Source organism: Mugil cephalus, chromosome 23 (genome assembly GCF_022458985.1).
Source record: "Mugil cephalus isolate CIBA_MC_2020 chromosome 23, CIBA_Mcephalus_1.1, whole genome shotgun sequence".
Classification (NCBI taxonomy): Eukaryota; Metazoa; Chordata; class Actinopteri; order Mugiliformes; family Mugilidae; genus Mugil; species Mugil cephalus.
Window position 1 is genome coordinate 15908936 of NC_061792.1, and position 21862 is coordinate 15930797.

Genomic DNA, 21862 nt, shown 5'->3' on the forward strand with positions numbered 1-21862 from the left:
ACTTTTAAACTATTTCACATAAACCTTTAACTAATTATTCATTAATATATTAATTACTGGCTGATTTATAAAAACAAATACGTGTAATCTTCTGTAATCGATGACCTTTGACCTCACTGTGAATGATTAGCTAACAGCTAATCTCCCGTCAGGGTCAACGATCGGTCCCGTTCCGTCTTTTTAACACACGAGAGGAATCAGTCATTTTGGAACTAATCCATCAGGGAGGGGGTCCGAGACCGGGGAGGGGGAGAGACCGGGGTGGGTCCGAGACCGGGGGGAGAGACCGGGGGGAGAGGCGGGGGGAGAGACCGGGGGAGAGGCGGGGGGAGAGGCGGGGGGAGAGACCGGGGGAGGAGGCGGGGGGGGGGTCACACCTCTCCGCTGGGAGACGAGCCTCCGAGCGGCGGACGCTCCGGATCATTGAAGACCAGCATCATGGAGGGGACACAGCAGACCGGCAGCGCGATGCACACCAACGGAACTACGGCCGATCCCGAGACCGGGTCCGGGTCTCGGTCTGATGAGCTCATCTTCTTCGTTAACGGAAAGAAGGTAGAAAAAAAATCTTCACTCACGTTAAATTAGACAGATTTCAAATGGAGTTCTTGTTGTTCACCGTCCTGAGATACAGACTTAGAATGACTGATGATCCGCTAAAAATAATGTGTCAGTAATAAAGTAAAATAAAACAGAAAATAGAACCAGAAAACTTTATTTAAGAAACACCTTTAAATAACACAAAATAGAACAAAACTCAGTAACAACTAGACCACAATAAATACACAAATAAATGTTCAGACTTGTCCATGGATGTAAACATGACTGGATGAGGAAAGACACTAAAGTCCAAGTGTAAACATTAAGTCTAGGGATTATTGACATTACAGAGGTAGTACAGGTCAGATCTATCTATCAATCTATCTGTTTATCTATCTGTCTGTGTCTGTCTATATTCATATAGAAAATAAAAGAGAAAGACGATGCATATTATATGAATGTGATATTAATCGATGTTTGCATGAGATTTGAATGGTTTACATGTTGAAACTGGACGTGTCGAGTTAAAATGTGACAGCTCTGTTTATTCAGCTCTCAGACCAGAGTCCATGTCACTTTGTGGCCGTTTTATTCTCAGTTAATTTTTACTCAGATCTGAGATGTTTTACGACGGTTTGTTTGTCTGTTTTTTCTGCAGATCGTGGAGAAGAACCCAGACCCTGAGATGACCCTGCTCACCTACCTGAGGAGACAGTGTATGAACACATGAACACGCACTTTACGCACTTTAGTGTCGTTTGATTTTACAGCTGAACAACCTAAAGCTGCTCTTAAATCTGCCTTTTATTGCATGGGGTTTGGTTTACGGCGGCCGAGGTCAGTGACTGTAATGACAACAACACAAAGGTTCAGCACCTGAGCCAATCAGAGTCAAACATAAGGCACGCGGGCCGAAAGCGGCCGTCACAGGGTCTAATCTGGCATCAACATCAACCTCCCATCATCCCATTATTTAGGACAAAGTAACTGAAGGAATATGTCATTTTATCAGTGAATCAAATATAAAATGAGCCTTTACTCAAACACACCTCAGCGATTGGTCCATGAAGCTGCTGCTGCATGTTTTCTAATAGTAAATGCTTCCATAATGTTCCTCTTTGTTGTGGTTATTTATGGCTCATTGTTGCTGCTGGATGCTAACTGTTAGCATCCGCTGTGTGTCTCCAGTGGCTCTGACCGGGACCAAGCTGGGCTGTGCTGAGGGCGGCTGTGGGGCCTGCACCGTCATGGTGTCCCGCTACCAGGCGCCCGCCAGACGGCTGCTGTATCCTCTGCGTCCGTGATGAATGAATGAGTGAGTGAGTGAGTGAGTGAATGAGGCGTCCTGTCAGCTGCAGTCATGTGCTCCCAGCTGACTGTGTCAGACCCCGACCCATTTCACGCCGTCTCCAGAAGCAGAACATTGATCCTTAACCGCGTCCAGTCATCACGCCGTCAACGCCTGCCTCGCGCCCCTCTGCTCCCTGCACCTGGTTGCCGTGACAACGGTGGAGGGAATCGGCAGCGTGGCGAGGAAGCTCCACCCCGTCCAGGTGAGGACGTCCTTTGACAAGCAACACAGGAACTAACAAGAAACAGAGAGAGAGAGAAGATCTGGTCACATTTACATTTACATCCAGAAGCTTCATTTGTCCCTGGGGCCAATTTAAGGCACAAGCCGAGCAGCATGACGTGGAAGAACCAGACATTCACACAGAATAGTATATAACTATAATGTCTGATAACATACGGTAATAAGAAAGAACTAAACATAAACACAATGAACAGCTGAGAGGTTCATGTTCAGGATGAAATTTATTCCAATAATCTGGTGTAAAAATCTAAAAGCTTTCTCACACAATTCTGTTCTTATTTTTGGAACAACCGAGTAATAACTGGTCCCAGCCCCCGACCGTAGCTAACCCGCTAACACGCTAACACGCTAACATGCTAACATGCTAACAGGCTAACGTCTAGTGTTAATTGTCTTCTGGTCCAGGAGAGAATCTCATTGGCTCACGGCTCTCAGTGCGGCTTCTGCACCCCGGGCATCGTCATGTCCATGTACGCCCTCCTGAGGAACAACGCCACACCCAAGATGGCCGACGTGGAGGAAGCCTTCCAAGGTATCATGACCTCATCATGACATCATCATGACATCTTCTAATGTTCTCTGTAGCCCTAATCATAGTAACAAAGCTAACATGGTCCCTCTGTATCAGTAACCACGGTAACCAGGCTAACGTGGTCCCTCTGTATCAGTAACCACGGTAACCAGGCTAACGTGTGACGATGCTTTCAGGGAACTTGTGCCGGTGTACAGGCTACAGACCGATCCTGGACGGGTTCCGCACTATGACCAAGGTCAGGACCCATTTCACGGTTCAGAGGTTCTGATCTGTCCTCTGAATAACGCTAACGCTAACGCTAGCCTGTCTCTTCCTCCAGGATGGCGGCGGCTGCTGTGGAGGCAGGGGGCGGGGCCAGGGCTGCTGTATGACCAATGGGAAGGAAGCTGATGTAAGTCTGAGTCTTTAATGTTTCTGGTGGTTCCAGAGAAGAAGCTTTTAATCTGAAAGTCTTTCTGTCTGGACAGGAAGTCAGCACGCTGTTCAACGCCTCCGACTTTACGCCCTTTGACCCCACACAGGAAGTCATCTTCCCCCCTGAGCTCATGGTACACACTCACACTAACACACACACACACACACACACACACACACACTAACACACACACATACACACTAACACACACACACACACACACACACACACACACTAACACACACACACTAACACACACACACACACACACACACACACACACACACACACACACACTAACACACACACATACACACTAACACTCACACTAACACACACACACACACACTAACACACACTCACACACACTAACCCCATCGTCTCCTAGGCTCTCTCTAAGGGTCAGAGGTCACAGACTCTGTGTTTCCGTGGCGACCGGACCACCTGGATCCAGCCTGGAAACCTGGACCAGTTCCTGGAGCTGAAGTGGAAACATCCTGACTCCAAAGTGGTGGTGGGAAACACGGAAGTAGGTCAGTCTGCCTCACTCACTCACTCACTCACTCACTCACTCACTCATTCGTTCAATGATTCATTCGTTCACTCATTCATTCGTTCACTCGTTCATTCGTTCACCGTGTTCCTCCAGGGATTGAGGTAAAGTTTAAGAACATGGTCTATCCCGTCATCCTGGCCCCGGCCTTCATCCCTGAACTCAACGCAGTGACTCACACCGACGACGGTAACGTAGCACGTTAGCATGTTAGCATGTCAGTATGTTTAAATGTTAGCTAACAGCAGCTGACGCGATGCTAACGATGCTACGTTTGCAGGGATCGAGTTCGGTGCAGCGTGCACGCTCAGCCACATGGGGGCGGTGCTGAGGAAGGAGGTGGAGACTCTTCCTCAGCACCAGACCCAGGTCTACCTCGCCATCCTGGAGCAGCTGCACTGGTTCGCTGGGGCCCAGATACGCAACGTAGCGGTGAGCTATGCTAAGCTAAGATACACTAGGAGACTGAGTCACTAGGTAGTTGAGGACCAGTAGGAGGAGCCAGCGTTTAGTTCAGGACCCCTGGGAGAGCTGAGTTTCTCTGTGTTTCAGGCCATCGGGGGAAACATCATGACTGCCAGCCCCATCTCAGACCTGAACCCTGTGTTCATGGCCACCGGCTGCAGACTCACCCTGATGGACAAAGGTAACGCTTTTATTCTGAAAGGGTAGTGGTTTCATTCTTAAAGTGTAACTCTTTCATTCTAATGCTTGTATTCTGAAAGGATGACACTTTCATTCTGAAAGGGTAGTGGTTTTATTCTGAAAGGGTGTGTGTCTGAATGAATGTCCTCAGAGGGATGCCGTGTGGTCCGGATGGACGACGGCTTCTTCACCGGCTACAGGAAGACCATCGTACGGCCACAGGAAGTCCTCGTCTCCGTCCACGTCCCCCACAGCAAGAGGGTCTGTCCAGCGTTCACTCATTCACTCATTAACTCGTCAATTAATCAATTAACTTTTTAATTAATTCACTCATTCATTCCTCAGACTCAGTTCGTCTCCGCCTTCAAACTGTCTCGTCGACGTGAGGATGACATCAGCATCGTTACCGCGGCGATGAGCGTCACCTTCTCCCCCCAGACCAACGTAGTGGAGGAACTGATGCTAAGCTACGGAGGCATGGCAGCTAGCACGCAGCTAGCCACAGAGACGGCTAAGAGGCTGAGAGGAAGGTAGGAGGAGAGGAGGAGGAGGAGGAGGAGGAGGTGGAGGAAGAGGAGGAGGTGGAGGAAGAGGAAGAGGAGGTGGTGGAAGCAGAGGAGGAGGAGGTGGTGTAACACTGTCTGTTGCGGTGCAGGTCGTGGGGGGAGGAGCTTCTACAGGATGCTTGTTCCTCATTGGCTGAGGAGATGACCCTTGACCCCTCGGCCCCAGGAGGCATGGTGACGTACCGGAGAACTTTGGCCCTGAGCCTCTTCTACAAGTTCTACCTGACGGTGCTGCAGAAGCTCCGCCTCCAGGTTCCTCTTCGTTTAAAAACAGCCTCAGTCAAGCATCATGTGACCATGTGACCATGTGACCAAGTGTTTCCTGTTCCTCCTTCAGGGTGTCAGCGTGGAGGAGGCGGGGCCAGAGTGTCAGAGCGCCATCCAGGAGTTCCGCCCAGAGACGGCGTCCAGCGTCCAGCTCTACCAGGTACGACACTCACCCGGGTTACCATGGAAACCACCCGTCCGTCCAGGTGTGTCATCTCTGTCTCCTCCTGTAGGCGGTGCCAGAGGGCCAGAGCCAGGACGACGTAGTGGGCCGTCCCATGATGCACCTGTCGGCCATGAAGCAGGCCACAGGTGAGGCGGTTTACTGCGACGACATGCCGCTGTACGAGAACGAGCTTTACCTGGCGCTGATCACCAGCAGCAAGGCTCACGCCACCATACGGTAAGACACTCACCTGTAGGACACTCACCTGTAGGACACACACCTGTAAGACACTCACCTGTAGGACACTCACCTGTAAGACACTCACCTGTAAGACACTCACCTGTAGGACACTCACCTGTAAGACACTCACCTGTAAGACACACACCTGTAGGACACTCACCTGTAAGACACTCACCTGTAGGACACTCACCTGTAAGACACTCACCTGTAAGACACACACCTGTAAGACACTCACCTGTAGGACACTCACCTGTAGGACACACACCCGTAAGACACAAACCTGTAAGACACTCACCTGTAGGACACACACCTGTAGGACACTCACCTGTAAGACACTCACCTGTAAGACACACATCTGTAGGACACACACCTGTAAGACACTCACCTGTAAGACACACATCTGTAGGACACACACCTGTAAGACACTCACCTGTAAGACACACATCTGTAGGACACTCACCTGTAAGACACTCACCTGTAAGACACACATCTGTAGGACACTCACCTGTAAGACACACACCTGTAAGACACACATCTGTAGGACACACACCTGTAAGACACTCACCTGTAAGACACACATCTGTAGGACACACACCTGTAAGACACACACCTGTAGGAACCAGGTGTAACCAGGTGTGTTTTGCAGGTCTGTAGATGTGTCAGAAGCAGAACGTTGTCCTGGCTTCGTGTGCTGCGTGTTCGCTGAGGACGTCCCTGGTAGCAACGCCACCGGAGCCATCGTACATGACGAGACCGTCCTCGCTGACGGCAAGGTGAGTTTCTGATGGCTAGGCCAATCAGGAGGCTGGGTGGGGCCCGACTGACAGGTCTGTCCTCTGTACAGGTGACCTGTGTGGGACACATCATTGGCGCCGTGGTGGCCGACACTCAGCTCCACGCGCAGAGAGCTGCCAAGGCCGTCAGGGTCCAGTATGAGGAGCTGCAGCCTATCGTCACCATCCAGGTGAGACCCAACACACCTGAAAACACACCTGAAAACACACCTGAAAACGCACCTGAAAACACACCTGAAACACCTGATACACCTGTGTTTGATTGACAGGAGGCCATCGCTGCCCAGTCCTTCTATCATCCGATCAGAACCATCCAGAAGGGAAACATGGAGGCGGGGTTTAAACAAGCTGACCACATCCTGGAAGGTAGGACTGTCTCCTCCCCCTGGTTCCAGCCAGATGGCCAGTCAGGTGTTAATCCCTAATTGATTGATTGATTGATTGGTTGATTGATTGATTGTCAGGTGAGATGCACATTGGGGGTCAGGAACATTTCTACCTGGAGACGAACGTCACTCTGGCTGTTCCTCGAGGAGAAGATGGAGAGATGGAGCTCTTCGTTTCCACCCAGGCACCCACCAAGACACAGGTAACTATGAACACAGGTAACTATTAACTCAGGTAACTGTTAACACAGGTAACCATTAACTCAGGTGAACCCAGGTGAAGTGACTCTGACTCTGTGCTCTGGTCCAGGCTGTGGTGGCGGAGGTGTTGGACGTACCCGTTAACCGGGTGGTGGTCCGGGTGAAGAGGATGGGCGGGGGCTTCGGAGGGAAGGAAAGCCGGACCACCATCTTGTCCTCGGTCGTCGCCGTGGCAGCAAACAAGTAGGTGGAACAGTTCTATTAGGTTTAATGAACTGTGTCTCTTACTTATTCTGATAATAATCTTTGTTCTAAACACCGTTACACTTTGGGTCAGAGCTGCTGCAACGAAAAGTCATTTCCCCCTGGGATCAGTAAAGTAATTCTGAGTGAGGAACGTGGTTCTGTGTTCCAGGCTAAAGAGGCCGGTCAGGTGCATGTTGGACAGAGACGAGGACATGTTGATCACTGGAGGGAGACACCCTTTCTACGGGACATACAAGGTGGGACGCTGCCCTCTGCTGGAGAGTTTCCTCATAGGCTCCACTGCCATTTCTTAGCTGAGACTAGAACGTCTCCTCGTTCTCATTCTTTTTCCTGTGTTTGTTCCTGTTCTTGTGTTGTCATGTTCCCATGTTCCTGTGTTCTTGTTGTCTTGTGTTCTCCTGGACTTGTTGTGTTCTGGTGTTTCTGCGTTTCTGTGTTGTTGTGTTGTTGTGTTCTGATGTTGATGTGTTCTGGTGTTGATGTGTTGTTGTGTTCTGGTGTTCTTGTTGTCTTGTGTTCTCCATGACTTGTTGTGTTCTGGTGTTGCTGTGTTGTTATGTTCTGGTGTTGTTGTGTTGTTGTGTTCTGGTGTTGTTGTGTTGTTGTGTTCTGGTGTTATGGTGTTCTTGTGTTCCGGTGTTCTTGTGTTCCGGTGTTCTGGTGTTCTGGTGTTCTGGTGTTCTTGTGTTCTGGTGTTGTTGTGTTGTTGTGTTCTGGTGTTGATGTGTTGTGGTGTTGTTGTGTTCTTGTGTTGTTGTGTTGTGGTGTTCTTGTGTCCCTGTGTTCCGGTGTTCTGCAGGTGGGTTTTCTGAGCAGCGGTAAGGTCGTGGCTCTGGACGTGTCCTACTACAGTAACGTGGGGAACTCCCTGGACCTGTCTCTGTCGGTGAGTATCTCTTTCGTCCTCCTCCGACTCTTTGCCGACGATGTTCTGACGTTCTCGTCCGTCTCTGGAGATCATGGAGCGCGCTCTGTTCCACATGGAGAACTCCTACAGCGTGGCCAACGTCCGCGGCCGAGGGTTCCTGTGCCGCACTAACCTGCCGTCCAACACGGCCTTCAGGGGCTTCGGAGGACCCCAGGGCATGATGATCGCCGAGAGCTGGATGACGGACGTGGCTCAGACTCTGGGGCGGTCGACTGAGGAGGTCTGTCCCTGAACCCACACCCAGAGGTGAGAGGGTGGACTCTGGTCCACCAGCTGCATCCAATCAGCGTCTCCTTCCTTCTGCAGGTGAGGCGGTTGAACCTGTACCAGGAAGGAGAGTTGACGCCCTACAACCAGGTCCTGGACCGTCTCACCTTGGACCGCTGCTGGGACGAGTGTCTGTCCCGCTCCGGATACGAGCAACGACGGGCCGCCATCGACCTCCACAACAGGTAAGACCAGCCAGACCAAAACCTGCAGCAGCTGCAAATGACCAGAGTCCACCAGAGTCCACCAAAGTCTACTAGAGTCCTGTGATCTAGTCCTGATCTATGTTTCTTGTTCTGGTCTCAGACAGAACCGTTGGACCAAACGAGGCCTGGCCGTGGTCCCCACCAAGTTTGGCATCAGCTTCACGGCGACCTTCCTGAACCAGGTCTGAAACCAACATCTGGTCTGAGCCAAGTCTGGTCTGATCCAGGTCTGGTCTTCCTGTGACTGAGTGTCTCATTTTGTCTCCAGGCTGGAGCTCTGGTTCATATCTACACAGACGGTTCGGTTCTGTTGACCCACGGGGGGACCGAGATGGGACAGGGTCTACACACCAAGATGGTCCAGGTACAGACTCACCTCCCTTCCTTCCTTTTCACTACTTTCTGAACTGACCAGGAGAATCTTATGCAGCAAAGTTTTCATCAATGAATAATACGTCATCATCTGCGTACAGTTAGCCTCATGCTAAGCTAACCGAGGTTTGCGTTGCCAGGTTGCCAGCAGGGTTCTGGGTATCCCTTGTTCAAAGATCCACATCTCAGAGACCAGCACCAACACAGTCCCCAACACCAGCCCCACCGCCGCCTCCGCCTCCTCGGACCTGAACGGCGCTGCGGTGCAGAACGCCTGCGCGGTCCTGGTGAAGCGCCTGGAGCCGTACAGGACCAGGAACCCCACAGGATCATGGGAGGACTGGGTGAGCAGGGCTGGCCCGTTGGGTGGAGGTTCTGTTGAAGGGGTTTTTGTTTGACGTGTTTTATGTTTGTGTCGTAGGTGAAGGCGGCGTACTTCGACAGAGTCAACCTCAGCGCCAACGGCTTTTTCAAGTGAGTCCACCGCCGCCGGTTCTGTTAGCGCTGTTCAAGGTCTCCAGAGACCTCCGACTCTCCAGTGGGGTTTTACTGTGGGACAGTAGGAACAACATGTAAAGGCTCAGGGTCAGGGCTAGAGGTCAGGGGCTAATGCTAGGAGCTAAAGGTCAGGGGCTAAGGCTAGGAGCTAAAGGCCAGGGGCTAAAGGGTTAGGGTAAACCCTGGTCTCATGCTGGGTTTAAAGCCAAAGAATAAAAATGGGTTTTAACAGTTTTCAAAATGAGGTTGGGTCTAGGGGTCAGAGGTCAAGAAACTCCCTAAGAGACTTTGCCGTCTCTTGTCTTTTCTCAGGACTCCGGATCTCGGCTATGACTTCAACTCAAACTCCGGCCGAGTGTTCAACTACTTCACCAACGGAGTGGCGTGTTCAGAGGTGGAGATCGACTGCCTGACTGGAGCTCACAAGGTCGGCACGAGCTAACGAGCATCAGTTGTAGCCTCCCTGGTTTTGAAGCTAAAGCGTTAGCGCAAACTATAGGAACCTATCAGAAAGAAAGTTGAAACCAGGAGACGTGGGTTGGTCGTCACTTCTTCTAAACTGAAAATGAAACGTGTTCTCCTGAATCTAATGTTTCCTATAGAACCTAAGCACCACCATAGTGATGGACGTAGGTCACAGTCTGAACCCGGCCATAGACATCGGACAGGTGAGTCTCCACAACGTCAGACTCTAAATCTATCAAACAACCGCCCATGCTGGGTCTCATTAGAACCTAACAACATAGCTAGAGCTAACCAGCTAGCCTCGTGCTAACAGAGAAACTTTAAATGTCACAGTCATCATGTCAGAGTTTCTTCTTCTGTCTCAATATTTCATAAGATCCAAAAACAACTGACAACAAAGAGACAAGGGTCCATAAAGACCAGGGTCCACAGAGACCAGGGTCAACAGAGACCAGAGATGCGGTTCTAGAGACAGTCTTGTTTTTTTTGTCTCTTTAGGCGAGACACCTCCTCAGATCTAAGAGTCCTCTTGTCTCTTCAGGTGGAGGGGGCCTTCATGCAGGGTCTGGGTCTCTTCACCCTGGAGGAGCTTCAGTACTCCCCCGAGGGCGTCCTCCTCACTCGGGGTCCTGGTTCTTATAAGATCCCGGCCTTTGGGGACATCCCCACCCAGCTCACCGTCTCCCTGCTCCGCGACGCCCCTAACGACAAGGCCATCTTCGCCTCCAAGGTAACGCTGCCACATTCAAAATGCCCGCCGTCGTAGGGATGTTAAACTGAGCATTTGTTCTGGTTCTGGTTCTGGTCTAGGCCGTCGGCGAGCCTCCTCTCTTCCTGGCATCCTCCGTGTTCTTCGCCATCAAAGACGCCATAAGCGCCGCCCGGGCGGAGTCGGGCCTCAGCGGACCGTTCAGGCTGGATAGCCCCGCCTCCACTGAGAGAATCCGCATCGCCTGCAGCGACCGCTTCACCAAACTGGTACGAGCTCTCCAGAGACCTCCAGAGGGGTTTTACTGGGGGACAGTATGTAAGGGGTCGGGGTCAGGGGTCAAGAGTCAGACTTAGGGTTCAGGGTTTAGGGCTTAGGGCTAGGGGTCAAGGGGTTAGGAGGTCAAGTGTCAGGCTTTGTGGGTCAAGAGGTTAGGGATGGGATCAAGGGTCAAGGCTAGAGATCAGAGTCTGGGCTAGGGGTAAGGGTACGGGGTCAAGGCTAAGGGCTAATGCTAGGAGTCAGGGGTCAGGAGGTCAAGGCTAGGGGTTAGGGCAAGAGGTCAGGGTCCAGAATCAGATAAAAAATATTTATCCCAGAGGGTCAATTAGAATCAATGGGTCAGGGACCTGGGATCTGGGATCTGGGGTCAGGAGTCGGGGATCTGGGGATCCAACATTACTGAACTGAAAGCAGCTTCCTCACGAGGTCTGGTTTCTTCTCTTGCAGTGTCCTCCTGCCGAGGCGGGAACCTTCAGACCCTGGTCTGTGCAGGTGTAGGGTTCAGATCCTTCAGCTGATTGACATCTGGACTAGAAGACGTTTCCTGGTGCTGGTGCTGGTGCTGGAGGAATCTGCTCTGAAACCTTGTTTTATTCTTATTCTATAAATTATGACCTGAATGAACCTTCACTTAATGCTCCCGGTTCCACGTAGAACCCTGGAGAACGTTTTTATTTAAACACTAAAGAGATTCACTGATTCAGAACTGTTACAAGAACTTTGATGTACATGAGTTTTTCACTGTCTGTCAAATAAATGATCCACTGTAATGTTCTCCTCAGAATAAAGATGTCGTCATTTTAGTCCTGGTTCTGTTTCAGCTGTAAATAAAGATGGCCGACCAGTCACCAAGCCATAGTATGGCAGGAATGACGGCCACCATCTTGTTTTTTGCCAGAACAAGATGGCTGCCCCAATGTTTTCCATCTTGTTGTGACCAGAAATGGACCAAAATATTGAAGGAAAATGTAGAAGAAACTGAAGTATGGCGGTAAGGAGGCAGCCATTTTGAAAAAAGAAGTAAAAGAAGACGAAATATGGGATGAAGGAGTAGAAGAAAACAATAATGGGGGTTCTGTTAATAGAAGGTGACTATTTCTGGTCACAGAACAAGATGGCCGCCCCAGTTACTGCTATAGTTTGGCTTCTTCAACCTTTTCCTTCAATATTTGTCCTGTTTCTGGTCACAAGATGGTGAAAACTGGGGCGGCCATCTTCTTTTCTACCATATATTGTGGCTTACTGGGTCATTCATCATCTTTTGCAGCAGCGTGGGGTGAGGATGTGGGGTGAGGGGTTTTGTTTTGAGGTCACGTCTCATGGAGTTTGATCAAATTGAAGCTCCTGCCACCATCTTGTATGTTTCTAGTTAAGGAAGTATTCACTCTGTGGCTAGCTAGCAACATATAGTATATTTATATGCGAGGCCGACCAGCTATTTCCGTCCAGTGTGTTTGTTTGAGCTGGCAGGGAGGCGTGATCATGTGACCCTCATTCTTGACACCGTGATCAGACTCTTAGCACCGAGGTGATCTGGTCGAGATTCAACATTTCTTCATTGTCTTTATTGTAAATAAAAATGTTCACAGCATATAGAGAACAAAATAATAATAATAATAATAAACATTCTGTCTCTCTCACATAAGAACACACAAATTAAAAATCAATATAAATAAAAAAGGAAAAATAGATAAAAAGATAAAAATAGACATTCTGAGAGAAATATAGTAAATAAATAAAATCAGAACTGGACAATATGCTTCTACTACTTCTACTACTTCTGCTTCTTGTGCTGCTGCTCCACCTTTTCCTTCTTTCCTCCCCCTCCTCCTCCTCTTCCTCCCCCTCCTCCTCCTCCTCCTCCTTCTTCTTCTGTAGTGTTCCCAGTAGATGTGAAGCCCAGACGGACTGGGCGTCAGATGGACCATGGCTCCCAGGAGGATGGAAACTAAACCGGTGATCTTCTGCCTCAAGACGCTGCTGCTGCTCTACTCCTTCGTCTTCTGGGTAGGAACGCTCTAATACTAAATGTGCTTTTATTGTGAAATCTCCCACAGGCAGGATGTGATGGGATCAATCGACCTGATCGAGTTTCATCTCTGATCATGTTGAACTGAACGTCTGGTCTGTTTATCTGAACGTCTTCTACGTTTTATTTTCTTTAAAGCTCGGCCTGTTTATTTTTAGACTTTCAGCTTCTTTTCTCGTCTCTTTGTCACTTTGGCACTTTGCTGTCAGAGTCATTAGAGTCATGTGGAGCTGAATCACCTCCTCCCACCTCCTCGCCGTCTCTTTGGAGCTTCAGGAACGAGATAATCCACCGGCTGGTTCTGTTGAGACCTTTTTAGCACTCTGTTAAGGCCCAAAAATCCATTCTGTGAGGTTCCTCAGGGTTCTAGTCGCGGTCCTTTTAGGTTTAATCTCAGGAGCCTTTCAAATATATATATAAAATAAAATATGACAGGAACTGAGTATTAGAGTTTATTCTGAACTGATGTAATCAGGTTTATTCATGTTTAGAGATTACATCAAACAAATCTGTAATATTTTAGTTTTTTAAAAAAAAAAAAGATCAATGAAGAACTGATTTAGAACTTTAGAATTATCAATGAAATGGATCCACCATCTGAATAGTGTTTTAATTTTACTCCTTGGTCTGTTTCAGCTCTAGGACCACACACTGTAAATTTAAGAGCCATGAACCCAAAGTATGGCTGGAGTGGAGACTTGTTAAAAAACTTTTTTATCAGAACAAGATTTTTTCTATCTTTTTGTGACCAGAAATGGGCAGGAAGTGGTCAAATAAATAAATAATGGAGGTTTTCTTAGAAGAACAAGATGGCCGCCCCCCTTACTGCCATACTTTCGTTTCTTCTACTCCTTTCTGGTCAAAGAACAAGATGGCCGCCCCTGATGTACGTTGGCTTCATGGCTCGTTACCCATCTTTAGCAGCAGACAGAACACCTGACACCTAGAACAATGAGAGGAGTTCCTCAGGGTTCTAGTCTCGGCCCTTTTAGGTTTTTAAATTTTGATGTGTTGTCACATTGAGCCAATCAGAGAAGATCAAGGAAACACTGTCAAGTCTAATCAGGGTCTAACGTGGTCTACAAGGTCCCCCTCTGAACTGGTTTATTAGGAACCATGAAGAAGAACATGTGTCCTAAGGTTGTGTAATGTGACGATGTCCCCCCCCCCCCAGGTGACAGGTGTGGTGCTGGTGTCGGTGGGGTTGTGGTGGAAGTTCATGCTGGGCCCCTACACCTTGCTGATCTCCAGGGGACCTTCCAACGCCCCCTACGTCCTGACGGGTACCGGGGTCGCCATCGTGCTGTTCGGACTGTTCGGCTGCTTCGCCACCTGCAGGGGGCGCCCCTGGATGCTAAAACTGGTCGGTGTCCCGGGTCTTACCTCGAACCTTTACATCCTGTTGAGTTTATTACGTGTCCTCCATCCACCTGACCTCCACCTGAGTCCAGACTGGGGAACGGTTCAAGATTCAAGATTCAAGATTCAAGATTTATTTATTGTCAATTTACAGGACACAAAATATACATTCTGAAAAAAATAGATAGTAAATAAATAAAATGTACAACGTACGATGAGTTTTACTCCACTAGTTCCAGCTAATGTCGACTAGCTTCATGATAATGTGGGCGTGGTCAGCACATTGTGGGCGTGGTCGCTGTTTTAATATTCTGGGCTTCAGCAAATTATATGATGATTATCAGATTATGAGGAAATTCTTTGGAGGCATGAACCTCAGATTCTGGGCGGGGCTATCCCGTTGTATTGTTATAAGGGTTGTGGGCGTGGTCTCATGTTGTGGGCGTGGCCATACAGATGTGTGTAGTTTGAGTTGTGAGGAGAAGAATCCAAGCGTCTGCAGTGAGCTGTTGAAGTTCTTCTGGTCAGCCACAAACATATCTGGTTCTCATGATCGTGACCTCTGACCTCTCCCTAGTTCGCCGTCTTTCTTTCTCTGGTCTTCATGACTGAACTCATTGCTGGAATCTCTGGATTCGTGTTCCGTCACGAGGTGAGAACACGTTCCGTAGTTTCCGTGTGAATCCCACGGCTGATGAAATAATTATTGTTGTATATTCAGATTAGAGACACGTTCTTCACCACGTTCAGCGAGGCCGTGACGAGCTACGACGGACGGGACGACCGCAGTCTGGCCGTGGACGGGGTCCAACGCAGAGTACGTCTTTCTTTGCATGGTTCTCCGGTTTGTTATCGTGGCGTTCCTCAGGGTTCTGTTTCTGAATGACAACAAAAGATAATCTCAGTGTGTTGTGGTTATTTGTGGAGTTCCTCAGGGTTCTGGTCTTGGTCCTTTAGGATTACAGATTATATGACGATAAATAACATGCAAAGGTCCTAAAGAACCGAAAGAACTGATGATTATAACTCAGACGTTTAAAGTTCCATTATATCTGCTATATATGTTCTATGTCCTGTATACATCGTATGTTCTATATATATAGTCTATGTTCTATGTATGTTCTTTGTATATCTTCTATATGCATGTTCTATCTATGTTCCACATGTACGTTCTATGTTCTGTATACAGCATGTTCGGTTCTGTCTTCTATATGTTCTAGGTTCTGTATGTGTTCTCTATATACTGTGTGTTCTATGACCCGTTGATGTGTTCCCTCTGTGGTTCTGCAGCTCCACTGCTGTGGCGTCTATAACTACTCCAGCTGGCTCAGCTCCCATTACTTCCCCGTGGGGGGGGTTCCCTCCAGCTGCTGCGTCAGTTTGTCCGACTGCAGCGGCGCCGACCTGAGGAACGCGACGATGGCAGCTAGGAAGGTCCACAGACAGGTGGGAACGTGTTCTAGCCACGATGTTCTATCCCTGATGTTCTGTGTCTGACTTTCTGTCCATGATGTTCTATCTCTGATTCTGATGTTATATCTATGACGTTCTATCCACAATGTTGCAACCATGATGTTCCACCTCTGATGTTCTATACATGATGTTCTACACGTGACGTTCTGTCCGTGACGTTCTGCGGTCCAGGGCTGCTATGAGCTGGTGATGTCCTTCATTGACAGCAACATGGGGGTCATCGCTGGGGTCACCTTCGGCGTGGCCTTCTCTCAGGTACTGACCTCTGACCTCTGACCTCTCTGAGAACCGTCCCCCCAGACGGGAGCTGACGTCTGGTCTCTGTCCTCCAGCTCATAGGGACGTCTCTGGCCTGCTGTCTGTCCCGCTTCATCAGCGCCAACCAGTACCAGATGGTCTGACAGAACCAGGGACGCCCACCTGACGTCGGCCCCGGACCAGGACCAGGGGCCGACGTCTCCATGGAAACCTGAGGAGACGCTCCACCAATGTTTATGTTTTATTTATTTAAAACCAACAATAAACTGAGAAGAATTGAAGATTTCTGTCTTTGTTACTTCATCTATAATATAATATAATATAATATAATATAATATAATATAATATAATATAATATAATGTAATATAATATGTAGAAGCTGCGCCACAAATTAAATCACTAAACTTGAAATAAAAGTTTGAGGCTGTGTTCCGCCCTCCAGTCTAGAGGGGGCGGAAATGAGAGGCTGAGAAAACAGAAGAAGAAGAAGAAGCTGCTGCTGCTAACGGAACCTAACGCATCTGTGGGCAAAGAGGTTAGCTTGTGCTAAATAGAGCTAACGGGAGCTAACGGATAAATTAATTTAATTTTAGATAATCCCGACACTAGCATCAGGTGTTTATATAAATGTGTTCAAAGAGCTAAATGCTAAGTGTATTTCTCTTGGGGGATTCTCAGAACCTCGGACATGTCAGTGATCAGTAGAAACTGATTCTGAAGGATTTTATTAGTTTTTGTCAGATTTAAAAACTCCCATTAAAACTCATTCTACACACACAGGTCAGTACAGAGATCACTGTCATCATCATCATCATCATCATCATCATCAGATTAAAGACTGCTCCTGGTTTTTTGTTCCTGGGTTTAGAGGAGGAGGAGGAGGGTTTTTATCTAGAACCAACAATCTCTGCTGGTCCTGAGGTTCCAAAGTTCACATCAACTACATCAGCACGTCTGTAACCACGGTAACGGGGCCCTTCTCCTCCCGTAACCACGGTAACGGGGCCCTTTCACTGCCTGGTGTCGGCGGCTTGGAGGACGGCGGCGGCCTTGTGCTTGGCGTCCTCCAGCAGCTCTGAGGCCCTCCTCTCAGTCTAGACCACAACACAAAGCAGGTCAGTGGAGCCTGGAGGACACGTGGACCAGACCAGGGGCTCTGGAGGACATGTGGACTGTCTTACCTCCGCCCTGAAGGCCTTGTCTTTGATGTCCCTCAGGTTGATGCTGATGTTGAAGTACGCCCCGAAGACGGCCGCCTCCAGGGCTTTAGCTGCAACCTGAGACCAGAGACCACATCAGACCCCCTCAGGCCCCCAAGACCCCTAGACCCCTCTAGAACCCCATAGACCCCTGTGTCCATGTCCTACCTGGACGTCTGACTTGCAGCTGATGTTGCCATAGAGGACCAGGTCCCTAAGAGGGTCCCAGAGGACGCTGATCCTCTCGGCTAGAGCCAGGGGGACATTGATGGATCTCCTCAGTCCGTCCTGCATGGCCGTCTCTCTCCTGACACCATGAAAGACACGTCAGAATGTCCTCTGTCTCTGATCAGTCCCCCTGTCCCTAAACCTGTCTCACCTGTCCATGTCCTCAGCAGATCCCCGAGGCATCTTCAGAGCCGCCTGCAGCACGAGACAAATGTCAACCAGGACAAAGACTAACCAGACTGTCTCCACGTGTTCACAGGGGTGTCTAGATGTCTTTGTTTAGTGTCTCTAAGTGTGTCTCCAGTTGTCTGTAAGTGTCTCTGGGTGTCTCTAAATGTGTCCAGGTGTGTCTCTGGTTGTCCTCACCATGTACCCGTTGAAGGCGTCCGTGTCTTCGTCCACCAGGAGCAGCATGTCCTTCATGGCGTGGTGGAAGGGAGGGATCAGTGTCCTCATGACTCCGTCCAGCTTTTCAAACTGTCTCTTCCCGTAGGTCATGTGACCCACCATGGCCCCCAGCGCCGCCCCCTACAGGAAGAGGACAGTGTCACGGCCGAGGTGGACGGTCCATGGAGGTAGGCATCAGCTCTATTCTTTCCTTTCAAAATAAAAGCATGTGTATAAAGCTACTGTATTCAGTTTTATACACATGCTTTTAATTTGGAAGTCTAATTATCCATATTGCCATATTGATATCGAAAGAGAAAAAAAGCGGCATCTTAACGGGGGTGGAGCTTTAAGTGGATCAACTCCAGCTACGTCTGCTCCAAGGTAAGACTAGAATGGGCTAAAGCCATAGTGATAGCCAGCTAGCTAACGTCGAGCTAACAAGACGCTCATATATACAAAACTGTATATCACAGTTACTATTGAAGGATATAAGGGCCTATGTTAGATAGTTAGCTAGCGATTCACGTTAGCTAGCTAACTTTAGCTGTTGCGTTGGGTCTTTTCATCTTTCATGTAGCATTTTGGGAATGGACAGACTATCCTGAGGCTGCTCGCTGTATCTGATTTTATTCTCAGACTTTATGCTTTGCCTCAATAATTGTATTTTCCTCTTCGTTGCATGTCTTAATATTTTGGCTGTATCCCTCCACTGGATGTATCCCTCCACTACATACTGTAAACCACTGTAAACACTTTTACCTCAATCTGGAGGATATTGTGCAGGTATTTTATCAAAGAGAATCACTGACATGTACCGGTACCGCCACATACCCCAACCCCAACATGACTCGTGTTGAGAATAGCGGGCTAGCAACAGTAAATAAGATGGGCAGGACTAGCAAAGGTAACTAAGGGGGCGGGGCTTTACCTTTGACTTTCTTTCTGACTTCAAAGCTACCCCAGGTACCCGTAGAACCCAGGTGTCAGGTTCCATGTTGCCTCATCATCCTCTGGCTCTACCCTGACCCTCAATATTTTCCTTGAACCCACGTACCAGAGCGGCCATGACAGCCGACACTGATCCTCCTCCGGGCGCCGGCGTCCGAGCGCCAACACTCTGGACGAAACGCTCCAGAGACAAAGACACCAGACGTCCGTCCTCTGGAGACTTCACCATGTACCTGCTCAGAAAGACATGGTCACCTGGGCTGTCAACAACCAATCAGACAATTAAAGGACTCACTCGATGATTCTGTCCTCTGGCTTGAATGGACCAAGGGAGTCCAGACCCAGTTTACTGATCACCTGGAGAGACAGACGGGACAGGTGAGAGACAAGACAAGACAGAACAGGTGAGACAGACAGGACAGGTGAGAGACGGACCAGTCGGACTTTGTGCTCCTCTTCCAGGATGAACAGTTTCTCTTTCTGGATGTAGAAGTCAGCTGAGTCCAGTAGAGCCTTCAGAGGAATCAGACCCACGATCTGAGAGCCCACCACCGGCAGATTCAGCTCCTGACAGCAAGACACACACTGGAGGTCACTGGAGGTCACTGGTTAAAGGTCACTGGAGGTCACTAGTTTGAAGTCACTGGAAGTCACTGGCTAAGGGTCACTGGAAGTCACTGGAGGTCACTGGCTAAAGGTCACTGGAGGTCACTGGCTAAGGGTCACTGGAAGTCACTGGAAGTCACTGGTTTGAAGTCACTGGCTAAAGGTCACGGGAAGTCACTGGAAGTCACTGGCTAAAGGTCACTGGAAGTCACTGGAGGTCACTGGCTAAAAGTCACTGGAGGTCACTGGAGGTCACTGGCTAAAAGTCACTGGAGGTCACTGGCTAAAGGTCACTGGAGGTCACTGGTTAAAGGCCACTGGAGGTCACTAGAGGTCACTGACTAAAGGTCACTGGAGGTTACTGGAAGTCACTAGTTAAAGGTCACTGGAGGTCACTGGAAGTCACTAGTTAAAGGTCACTGGCTAAAGGTCACTGGAGGTCACTGGTTAAAGGTCACTGGAGGTCACTGGAAGTCACTAGTTAAAGGTCACTGGAGGTCACTGGAGGTCACTAGTTAAAGGTCACTGGCTAAAGGTCACTGGAGGTCACTGGCTAAAAGTCACTGGAGGTCACTGGCTAAAAGTCACTGGAGGTCACTGGTTACAGGTAACTGGAGGTTAGGGTTAGGATTAGGAAGTCACTGACCTGGGCCGCTCGGCGGATCTCCTCATAAACGACGTGCAGTGGTGTCACTGTGAAATCCAGGATGTTGGTGGAAACCTGAGCGATGTTGGACTCGTCTAGGTACCATCCCATCCCCTGGACCTTCTTCAGCAGCCCGGGCTGGTTGGGACACGAGAGCACACGTTCAACCACTGGTCACAGTGAAAGGCTCAAACAATACAACTCCCAGCATGCACCTGGTCGTGGCCGCGGCCCTGCTCTCTGACGTCCAGTGCGATGCGATGAGCCTGCTCCTTGGTTGCGATCAGGTTCACATTGTAGGCGATCAGGAACGTACGAGCTCCTGTTACCGTGGCACCCCATGACGGCACGAAGAGGGCGGGGCCAAAGTCAGGGGTCCACTCATCACGTTTCAGCTGGAGGAGGAAGACGAGCATGAAGGAGGAGGAAAGATGATGAAGATGATGGAGGAGGAGGAGGAGAAGGAGGTGTCACCTTGTCGGGTAGAGCCTCGTACTCTCCAGCTCTGACGGAGGGAAGGTTCCTCCTGGACTCAGACCGAGCAGCTTCTCCATAAAGATAAACTGAGACACAGATTCAGATTTAATAAACCCCTCCTCCTCGTTAAACCCCTCCTCCTCGTTAAAGGCCTCCTCACCTGGAACCTGCAGCATCTCAGCGAGTCTCTGAGCGAAGACATTAGCGCAGTGGACACAGTCGTCCATGGAGACGTCCTGGACGGGGACGAAGGGACAGACGTCCAGAGCTCCGGTACGAGGGTGCTCACCTGGACAAGAAACGGCTGTTAGACACTTCCTGTGGGCGGAGCCAGCGGGGGGGGGGCTGGGCCCAGACTCACCTGAGTGTTTGCTCATGTCGATGAGGCTGAAGGCGCAACGGGCCGCGTTCAGGGCCCCCTCCACCACCGCCTCAGGGGACCCCACGAAGGTGTAGACCGTCCGGTTGGTGGAGGTCCCGGGGTCCACATCCAGGAGGCTGCAGCCCCGGGACCCGGAGATGGCAGCTGAGATGGCATCGATCACCTGGAGGTCCAAAAGACCATCATTCAGACTGGGGCAAGACCAGGACCAAGACTCTTACCGTTGAATCAACTCTAGACCAGGACCCGGACTCTAGACCTTTAATAATCAACTCGAGACCTTTTTGATCCTGACCCCAGAGAGGACTGATGAAGTCCTGGTCCAGGTTTCTGAAGTGTTATTTCTTATATAGTCTCACCTTCTTGTCTCGGCCCTCAGAGAAGTTGGGGACGCACTCCACCAGTCGACCCATGACGCCTCCAGACTGAGCTCAGTCCGTCCCCCTTCGCCACAAACCTGCACCAGCTCAATCAGTAACCACCAGACCGCCCCCCTTCAGGACCAGACCATTGGCCCAGACCAGACTGCCTCCCCCTACGGGGCCAGACTAGACCATCAATGTTTCTTTGTGGTTTTAGTGTAAACCCCTAGACCTGATTCGATCTGGTTGTTTGTCTTATTGATCCCGTCTGGGGTCAGAGGTCAGAGTCTGACACAGAACCAGGTCTCGGATTAAAGAGGCTCCAGGTCAGACCGGTTTGTTCTTTTAATGTTCACTGAGACTCGTGTTGATGGTTAACTCCATCCACCATGTTCTCCTCTCTGAGCCTCTTAAAGTCCTCCTCTCTGCTGCAGAACCTTCTTTTTCTCTTAGTTTCTTAGAATTCATCTTCTCAGAGTAACTATAATCTTTTAGAAATACGGCTCCTAATTCATTAAATGAATTGTAATTTTATTCATAATGATAATTTTGCACCATTTTTTTTTTTTTACTAGATAACACTTATGTTTTATTTTATCTTTTCTTTT

At 49.4% G+C, this 21862-nt stretch overlaps 3 protein-coding genes across 3 annotated transcripts; 2 read left to right on the forward strand and 1 right to left on the reverse strand.

The window, feature by feature from the left end:
• The first annotated feature begins 370 nt into the window (after positions 1-370).
• On the forward strand, positions 371-11699 carry xdh (xanthine dehydrogenase). Its single transcript, XM_047577102.1, has 35 exons — positions 371-555; positions 1199-1256; positions 1729-1825; positions 1985-2093; positions 2540-2666; positions 2843-2904; positions 2989-3060; positions 3137-3217; positions 3473-3617; positions 3734-3826; positions 3918-4069; positions 4190-4283; positions 4434-4543; positions 4628-4812; positions 4938-5100; positions 5186-5275; positions 5349-5518; positions 6168-6294; positions 6366-6485; positions 6585-6681; positions 6780-6904; positions 7012-7145; positions 7318-7405; positions 7969-8055; positions 8126-8317; positions 8404-8549; positions 8671-8752; positions 8839-8934; positions 9083-9286; positions 9364-9416; positions 9753-9867; positions 10043-10108; positions 10447-10635; positions 10716-10883; positions 11344-11699. Exons 1-35 carry the CDS (start codon positions 439-441, stop codon positions 11392-11394), a joined length of 4065 nt encoding a protein of 1354 aa, XP_047433058.1. The 5' UTR covers positions 371-438; the 3' UTR covers positions 11395-11699.
• Positions 11700-12776: 1077 nt separating this feature from the next.
• Positions 12777-16296, forward strand: LOC125001184 (tetraspanin-7-like). Its single transcript, XM_047577103.1, has 7 exons — positions 12777-12903; positions 14100-14288; positions 14862-14936; positions 15006-15101; positions 15575-15730; positions 15929-16012; positions 16090-16296. The coding sequence occupies exons 1-7, from the start codon at positions 12823-12825 to the stop codon at positions 16156-16158; spliced, it is 750 nt and encodes a 249-aa protein (XP_047433059.1). The 5' UTR covers positions 12777-12822; the 3' UTR covers positions 16159-16296.
• Positions 16297-16725: 429 nt separating this feature from the next.
• ftcd (formimidoyltransferase cyclodeaminase) lies at positions 16726-21411 on the reverse strand. Its single transcript, XM_047576693.1, has 14 exons — positions 21252-21411; positions 20872-21055; positions 20671-20799; positions 20508-20596; positions 20249-20428; positions 20034-20171; positions 19217-19348; positions 19077-19138; positions 18888-19014; positions 17810-17971; positions 17595-17638; positions 17384-17522; positions 17198-17293; positions 16726-17110 (listed from the first exon to the last, which is right to left on the reverse strand). The coding sequence occupies exons 1-14, from the start codon at positions 21303-21305 to the stop codon at positions 17027-17029; spliced, it is 1620 nt and encodes a 539-aa protein (XP_047432649.1). The 5' UTR covers positions 21306-21411; the 3' UTR covers positions 16726-17026.
• Positions 21412-21862: the final 451 nt, after the last annotated feature.